At 42.2% G+C, this 9,494-nt stretch overlaps 1 protein-coding gene across 1 annotated transcript; it reads left to right on the top strand.

Moving 5' to 3' along the window:
* Nucleotides 1-1,872: 1,872 nt before the first annotated feature.
* On the top strand, nucleotides 1,873-4,387 carry LOC126426561 (ankyrin repeat domain-containing protein 65-like). Its single transcript, XM_050088460.1, has 2 exons — nucleotides 1,873-2,042; nucleotides 3,868-4,387. The coding sequence occupies exons 1-2, from the start codon at nucleotides 1,873-1,875 to the stop codon at nucleotides 4,385-4,387; spliced, it is 690 nt and encodes a 229-aa protein (XP_049944417.1).
* The last annotated feature ends 5,107 nt before the right edge of the window (nucleotides 4,388-9,494 follow it).

Here is a 9,494-nt window from a genome sequence, read left to right as displayed (position 1 = left end):
GTTTGACACAGCATGATACATTACGTAGCATCCCCAGTGGAGAGGGGGTGGCTACAAGCTAGAGGGTTGTGGCCAGATGTGGTGAGGCGGGAGCGCGGTACACTCCAGAGAAAGGCACCTACGACTTGATCAATTCTTTACTGATTCATCTGCACTGCTTGGTACACTGAGTTAGTGGCTGACAGGCCACTGAATTCTGCTGGTCTGGACACTTGCATGCCCCAAAATGTCTGTACGTATTCTCCACAGAGCACCAGCCGCCTCGATAATGCAGTTTGCATGCCATTGGCGAATGCATTCGGCCGTGCTGTATCTCTGCTATGGCTGAGAGTAGTGTCCAGGTGCATCATGGTAAGTAAGCCTGCCACATTAAGATGCTCTTCCAACCTCTATACGTGGCTGGTGATTCATAGGAAGGGACCTGCTGTCTCCCGGGCAGGAGTCGGCCATGCTCCTGGTGTCGATCTGGGTAGGCCAGATGTGCTGCTTAGAGCTATTTCTCGCCCTGTAAGTTTCACTGTCAGATCTGTGCAGCGCCCTTGCCCAGTACAGCCCTATTTTTCTGTTAGGGCTGCGGGTTTGGGAATAATTTCATTGCAAAAACGTTCAGTATTAACTGTCGGTATTGGCGCAGTATCATTCACATATCCTGAAATCCCACTGCCATTGTCAGTTCGGAAACCTGGCTTACCCCTTGCTGCAGTACTCTGTGCAATACTGTTGAGTTAACTGTTTCAAGAAGCTACCTGCCTTGCAGCACTGCATCATCATTGTCTAGTTACTGCCGTGAAAACATTCCTTGCTTGCCAAGTGTCTGTGATGCTGCAGTACACTACACAGGCTGATTGTAATTTTCGTGTAAATGGTAGATGCCTGGATATAGTCAGCATGCTACAATATCTTCTTTTTGTGTGTCACTGGAATAAGCTGTCAAATTGTTTATCAGTGAATTGTAAGGTGAATACTCTTGGTGAGCAACATTTCTTAAGATCACACACATACATTTTACAGGAGGGAGATCAGCACAGCTGCCTGAGGGAGATTATCTCATCCCCCACAGTTCTGATGACATTTGCATAGTACTGAACATAGATTCTCCTTTCTCAAAGCAAAGATTTAATTCCACAGATGAGTATAAGGTGTGACCCAGAAGAAACAAACTATCTTTCCAGTGTAATAATTGTCACAATGTAATAAGTGCCAGCTATTATCACACAATACTGAATATAAACATTTATTCATAAAGGTCTGTTGAACATCATGTATCAAAGTCCCTCTGCTGTCACGAACAGTTTTCCCTTGGGGAATCCGAACTGCATCTTCAGAACAGTGGTGTTTCTCTATCCACCATTTCAAAAACTCTTTTAAGAGTTTTTGATTAAATATGAAGATAATGCTATGGGTCTATAGGACGATTGCATAACGACATTTGTTCGGCTTAAGAAACTATATAAATAAAAATTTTAATGTTTGTTCAAAATGGTGTGTCTACGAAAGTTCCTGACTAGCTGCTTTGAGATTCACAAAATGTTGCATTCTGAAGTGTTCCTAGGTACCCCTCCTGTGCATGTGCATGTGATTTTTGTTGCATCATTCCTTATTGCTTTTATAAAAAATTGCATATTACCTGCATAAAAAACAGGTATATAAAAACACAGTTCCAATGTGACATTGTCAGAATGTCAAAGCAGTTGATCAAAACCTTCTGTGTGACTAGTAACATTTACAGTTCCTATATAAGTACACCTCATACCTACCCCACATGACCACAATCCAGTCCATACAGTGACTCAACAGCTTCCAGTGGTCGCACACAAAGGTTAGCCTCACCTTCACATTTCCTCCTTGCTATGTTCAGCAGTGGCCCAGAACATGTGCTACACTACAGTATACTCCTGTCTACAAAGCACAGAACAATATGTACTGGTTAACACACTGTACTGCATCCTGGAGGAGCAGGCACCAAATCTTTGGCCTGGTACCTTGCCTGAAGTTGTCTGTGATGCTACCAAAGACCAGGGTGTCATTGGCACCAATAGCAGGTGACCTTCTGTACTCCTGATTCAATCACTGATACATCTCTAACACACAATACTGATGACAAGATGTTAAGATTGAACTATCCTTTACTACATTGTATCAGATACGTGTGCTCAGTCCATGTCGCTTCCCTTTATTTCTCAGATATTTTTAAATGCGTATGCTGTATGAAACTGGCTACTCATCCAACTGTTAACATTCTCTTTGAGATATTGCCTGCACTGTGCAGACTTTTTTGTCTTCAGAGTAAACTCTGAAATCTGTCTCTTTTGTTCAGAGTAATTTTATATGAAAATTAATGTTTGAAAAAGAAAACCATTCTTTTAAAAAATTCTGTTACTGAAAAATAACATTCAAATACTTCTACATTATCTGGTTTGTTTAGAAGTATATTTTGAAAATGCTATTGATAATTTGTACAGAATCCTTTTTGTAGTTTCTGACCATCATCAGTTTGACAAATTTTCCTTCACATTTGCTGCATGTGCATGAAATCCTTAATATCATTTCTACAGTATGTTGATAACCCAAATTCCGAGTTTTATGTTTTTAATGGTTGCCTGCTAACAGTGCTAATTTTTCAATGTGTGTCAAGTTTGTTTATTGGATGATATTTAAATCATCTGTGATAATATTTTTACCCACTGCCTTAGTTCCATCCTGTTACTATTGCTAGTTTTCTGCAATACTACCATCTCTGAATTACCTCCCCTGCTAAGTTCAAAACCTGTCAAACTCCTGTTTGTGTGTGCCTCTTACAGGCCAGTTTTACTATAGCAGCTACAAATGATTTTTAAGACTTTCTGATAAGTGTATGTTTAAAGGTCTGAGACAACCTGATAAGTGCTATTCTAACCTCTGTGTGACTATTGCTGTGGAATCGTATTTGAAGTGATCACTAGTATTATGTCAACCCAGAAACATTGTTGGCCCTTGCATTTGCCTTTACTTGGTGCTTCATTTTCAACAGTTTGTTGTACTGCATGCTTGTTATGCCTACAGAGAATGTGGTAAGAATAGTATAGGAACTGATTAGCTCTCTGGTAAGTCTTCATATTAACTGACAGGCTATTCTTGTATGCAGTATGAGTTCTGGTCCTCATGTAAATACTCACTTGTGGAATCTCTGTGTGTACAGCATTCCGTCTCGCTGCCGGCAGTTAGTCCCACACCAACTTCAACTGCCCATCTGTCAGAGCTGCACTGCTCATGGCTGCCTGCTGCCATCCAACTTGTGTCAGAGAGTAAGTTCCGTCATTTATGGAGGTGTTAATCAAGTTGTATGGTCAGAAGCTGTGTGGTATGTCGCGTTTTTTTTGATAAAAGAGGTTATGGTTCTAAGGAAGGGTTCTCCATTTACAGGTTTTGACATTAGGGGGCACATGGATCACCTTTGAGTTCCAAACACTAATATCAGAGATTCTCCCACAGGATATGTGGAAGTAGCAACTTTGAGAGAATAGTCTGTGGAGGACTGTGGCTTGTCTTACTACAAAGGGTTTATATGAAAGTCTGGTATTACTGTTTGGAAATAAAGGGTGAAAAGATCAGCTTCCAACAAAAATTGGTCATATGACCAGGTGGCATAATGGTAAAGCAGAAAATCTTGCCAGTCTTGTGAGCATGATAGAGTACAGATGTCTACAGTATGCTTAGGGAATTCTGCTTTACATCTGTAGCTTACGCATTGACTTTGAAGCTGTTTTGTATCACAGAAGGAACATTTCTAGATTTGTAATTTGTCTCTGGAAAGAGGATTCTCTGATAGTTTTCTTCATTTGGTGTGTGCGCTTATAGCGAAAAATGTCATCTTGATCTTTTGTGCAGGAGCTTCTGTGGAGAGGAGCGAGACAAGTTGCTACTCTGGGCAGCTCAGAAGGGGGCAGTGGAGGAGCTGCGGGCATTGCTGATAGCAGGTGCTGATGTGGGGGTGAGGGACCACTTTGGGTGGACTGCTCTGCACCGGGCAGCAGCCAGAGGGCACGTGGAGGTGGTGAGATGGTTGCTGCGAGCTGGGGCAGACGTGGGGGCTGTGGAGTACTTCGAGCAGCTTACGCCTCTCCACTTGGCGGCAATATGGGGCCACGAGTATGTGGTGTGGCTGCTGCTGGTGGCATCAGACCCTCCCCTTGACTGTAACTACCCAGATGTCGTAGATACCTGTGGGAGGACTCCACTGCACTGGGCAGCAGTTGCAGGCAATGCCACAGTTGTGTCCATGCTGCTCGAGGCAGGAGCGGACAAGGCAGCCAGAAATAACGCTGGAACAACAGCTCTGGATTTCGCCATACAGGAAAATAACCATCAGGTGGTTGACTTGCTACAATCAAGTTTGCAGTTTTCGTAGTGTATGTGGTGTAAAACAAATTTCCACAATATCACTTCTCCATAGTTTCAAAATAAATGATAAAAAAAATCATCCTTCAAATTGTTCCTTTGCACCTGTGATTACATAGTGCATGTCTCATTTAGTAATGTCTCAGCAACAGTATCAAGAGGAGACATCAGTAAACTCATGTAAGTAACTTATCTTTCGAAGACAGAACCCTAAATGCTTTTCTGTAGCAGTGAACCAGTTCACACAGGAAAATTTAATTTTTCTTGTCATATAAACTGTTCATACAATTTAAGGCAATGCTTCCAAATTATGTCTTACACAACTCCTGATAGTCTGAGAGGAGAAGACTCGATGATTTTAAAGTCACAAATGGCAAAGCATCAGTGATTGCCAAAGATGTCACCCAGCGGCACCCCATAAGCTCTGTGAAACAGTCCTCTACATCATTTCATTATTCAAATGTACTTAGTAGGGACATGTATGGTGCTATGTTAAACTTGTGTAAACTGCACTGCAGCCAGGTCCTGCCACAGAAGTTGCTTGGTTAGAATGTACTGTCAGCTCTTATCTTAGGCAGCATTTGCTTCTTTGTCTGCAGTACAGATGATGCCATATATGTTTATTTACATTGTGATAATCAGTGATGAACACATCAGTATGTTGCACATGTGTCAGTTACGGCATATCTATCTAGATTTCTGCTGTGGTATAGCTATCATCAGTGCATTTAGTAACGAGGCATGTAGACCCAGAAAGCATGTGTGCGCATATCTTGTTAAAAGAACTTTAACATGCCCATAGCTAAATTTAGGTTACAGTGTGACATTACTAGGAATATTCATGCCATATCTACCAATATTCACACCACACTGCATGATACACCTGTCATCCGCAATCCTATTATCATTTTACACTTAATTAAAGAGAATCGAAGAACTGCATCAACATTCCCATCCTGCACAGCTGTAATGGTGCAGTTAAAAAATATAAATACATCTGTCAGCTAACACAGACCTTCACTCTCACAGTATAGCATGCTACAGCACATTATCATGCTTTCAAGATTCCCCCTACCTTCAGCACATTTTGCTCAGTCCAGCGTCACGTCAACAGAGAAACTGCAGCCTGGCACGTAGCAACTCCAGATGGACAGGTGCCACTGCTGATAATGCCATGACTACCCCCACTAGGCAGTCTGCCCAACTACAGGCCAGACAAACTGGAAAATTGATGGGCGAGTCTTAAAAATTTCTACAATCGGGCCACAAAACTAGATGTCACACCACATGCAAATATTCCACCACTCAGAAAAACAACCAATGGACATTGTAATACTGTATGAGGCTACTATGCAGATAGAAGGAACTTACCTATTTCGTAAAGTAGGGGAGGAAAAAATACAGCATCAATTTTCAGTGATACAACATGAATGTAACATAACACTGTGCAAAACTTGCAATATTTTGTTGAATTTTGGGATAGTCAAGCATTCTATAATGTTATATGTGCCAGAGTTCCATTTTCTTAACTGTAAAACAGTTAAAGTGGGCATATTCAGCAACAGCCACAGACAGAAGATAGCACATGCAAATCATAAAATTTCTAAGCTTGTAAATTGTCATGTATACTTTTGTTGATAAACTGTCAAAAAAATTGAAGCTGCATTTGAGGCAGGAGATATTAACGAAGAGAACAAATATTTCACAAAGCTGCACATAAAATTGATAAATCAGTCAGTGTTGTGCGGGTGAGGTGGTACTAACAAGGGAAAGTTCCCATTGTACCCTCAGATTTAGTGGTAAGAGGGCCCAGTTGACAGCTCATTAAAAACTGAGCACAAATTAAGCATGAAAACAGGAAGGTGTATTGGATTATTAAAAGAAGCAAAATAGAAATGGAGTATGGTTCAAGCACAAATGCAACATAGAACAATGTGGAAAAGCCACAGGGTTGTCGTTAATGGGTCACAGTGCTGGACTACAAAGTGGGTGAGTCATGTTCAAAGTTTTTTCATTCCCTTTTTTTTTTTTTCTTCCAACTATTCACAGTAATGAACTTTGTGCCTGTGTTGTGTTGTAACGTCCATTTCTACAGTGAGGTGTAATGAAGGGATGTATACTGAAAATTGATTCTGCACAACTACTGTATTAACCAAATGGAAGTGGCTCTCGAATAGGAACTGCAAAGTTTTATAGTAAGGTGACAAGTCAATCACATCCTCCAAAGGAAAACACTTCTAAGTCATACAAGGCTTTAGTGACAGTAGGTGTATCATAGGATACAAATCTTACTTCTGCACCTAATTTGCACACCTGGTGAATGAGTGAGATTGCCTGATTTAGGTGTTCATTTGAATGCAAATGTGATCACTCTCAAGGAAATGATGAAAACATAATAGTTTATGACATAAGCTGCAACAAGTGAACACAATAGTTTCACAAACACACAGTTTCTGTGCACTTTGTCAAAACAAGTTTTTAACATTTAAGTTGCATTTTATTTTTGGAAGTTGTGACTTTTGAGTTCCATTGTTGTAACATGGTTCATATGCTTTGCCTGTTGTTTTCACTTCTGTTAGATGTCTGTGGTATCTTGCCTGCTCTCACTATTGATCTCATGAACTTGCAATGGAATGTATTCTTACCACATGACCCATATTCTATATAACCAATGTAAAGTATGACAACTGCTAAGACTACAGAAGAGGCCAAACATTTCAATGACTGGACAGACTGTTAACAATGTTGTCAAAAAATGAATGGAAAGTCTTGAGCCCATCTCATCTGCTTGGCAGTCCAACATGACCACTTAACCCCAACACTGTAGGTCTTAAACTTCCCTAGATGTTGCACTTGTTCACCTGGGATCATTCACTGTTTCCATTTTGAGTTTTTCACCATTCAATGTGCCATCTTCCTGTTTTCATGGTTGATCTATCATCACTTTTGATGAGCACTGGGCCACCTTACCACTTAATTTGAGGGAGATGCAATAGGGAGTTTACCTTGCAAGAATCATGAAAGTACAGGTAGAATTCCCTACTTTTGGACCATAAATCAAATAAATAATTGTAATTGACAATAGGTGTCAAACAAGTGACTTACTGTTACGATAAGTAATCAAAATGATATCTACATCGATGAAAATTAGTTTCTCTGATTTTCATTGAACGTTAACATGCAATAACTTTTCTGAATGTTTATAATACATAAGCTATTCCGTATTGCTGAAACTAACCACAGCTGTAGACAATGAAGTTTTCATACTGTTCCGGTAATGCCTTCATGTATAGTCTGTTCAAAATTACTTTAGGGTTGATAATGTGGATGTGCTAACAGCCTTGCTGCAGTGGTAATACCGGTTCCCGTCAGATCATCGAAGGTAAGTGCTGTTGGGCTGGGCTAGCACTTGGATGGGTGACCATCCGGTGTGCTGAGCACTGTTCGCAAGCTAAGTGAACTCGGCCCTTGTGAGGCAACTGAGTAGCTACTTGATTGAGAAGTAGCGGCTCCGGTCTCTGACATACGGCCGGGAGAGCAGTGTGCTGACTGCATGCCCCTCCAGGTCCGCATCCAGGGACGCCTATGGGCTGAGGATGACACTGCGGCTGGTCGGTACCATTGGGCCTTCATGGCCTGTTCGGGAGTAGTTCGGTTTAGTTTCAGTGTGGATGTGGTAGGGGGAAGCCCACATAGCAGGCCTGGACCACTTTCTGCCAATGCCACACTGTCTGCAGCTGCAGTTGATCTAGAGTGTTGCCAAACATTTATTCCACACAACATAACACTGAGTGTAGTGACTTTTATTTGAAGTCGGCTTGCTGTCCCATGTTTATCGTTCTGCCCTGTTTCTACAGTTGGAGTTATTTTATTTGTCTCGGCCAAACATTATTTGTCGCAACCAGCCATTATTTGTCAGGAAATCTTTTAACTGATGTTTGTATTATCGTCCTATATCTCACCATTTGTTTAAAGTTTTTTGAAAGGTATCACATACTTACAGAATCATTATATTTTGAAAATTAGAAGATTCAGAGGTAGAAAAAGTTTGTAACTGCGATAAATCAGAATTTATTATGAAATGTACAAAACTAGAACTAGTTCATTGAATGTATACAACATTTCCATTGAGCAAAATTTGTCTTTTTAAGATACTGCTTGAAACAGTCAAGTAGATACAATCCTCCATTACATTCTTCACACCACCATCTGGTCTCCCTTCTCACTTGTCGGTACTGCGTGTGCCCTTCACACAGCAAACAATGCAGTATCTTGATGCATACTTCTTGCTTGTTGATTCGATGTGAGTGGGGAAATGCCTTGCTGTTAGTCATGAAGCTTTCAACGAAGATGAAAAGCAGGATTCAGCAGCAAACAGGCTATTTGTTTTCCCAGGTTCACCATAAAAGTAAACAAGCTGGATTGTTTTGAGAGACAGGCTGAAGTTTCTTGTACAGAATGTAAGAATGGACGACGCACATCATACATACACTCCTGGAAATGGAAAAAAGAACACATTGACACCGGTGTGTCAGACCCACCATACTTGCTCCGGACACTGCGAGAGGGCTGTACAAGCAATGATCACACGCACGGCACAGCGGACACACCAGGAACCGCGGTGTTGGCCGTCGAATGGCGCTAGCTGCGCAGCATTTGTGCACCGCCGCCGTCAGTGTCAGCCAGTCTGCCGTGGCATACGGAGCTCCATCGCAGTCTTTAACACTGGTAGCATGCCGCGACAGCGTGGACGTGAACCGTATGTGCAGTTGACGGACTTTGAGCGAGGGCGTATAGTGGGCATGCGGGAGGCCGGGTGGACGTACCGCCGAATTGCTCAACACGTGGGGCGTGAGGTCTCCACAGTACATCGATGTTGTCGCCAGTGGTCGGCGGAAGGTGCACGTGCCCGTCGACCTGGGACCGGACCGCAGCGACGCACGGATGCACGCCAAGACCGTAGGATCCTACGCAGTGCCGTAGGGGACCGCACCGCCACTTCCCAGCAAATTAGGGACACTGTTGCTCCTGGGGTATCGGGGAGGACCATCCGCAACCGTCTCCATGAAGCTGGGCTACGGTCCCGCACACCGTTAGGCCGTCTTCCGCTCACGCCC

This window comes from Schistocerca serialis, chromosome 11 (assembly GCF_023864345.2).
Source record: "Schistocerca serialis cubense isolate TAMUIC-IGC-003099 chromosome 11, iqSchSeri2.2, whole genome shotgun sequence".
Classification (NCBI taxonomy): Eukaryota; Metazoa; Arthropoda; class Insecta; order Orthoptera; family Acrididae; genus Schistocerca; species Schistocerca serialis.
Note: the sequence above shows the minus strand (reverse complement) of the source record. Positions and strands in the feature narration are given on the sequence as shown.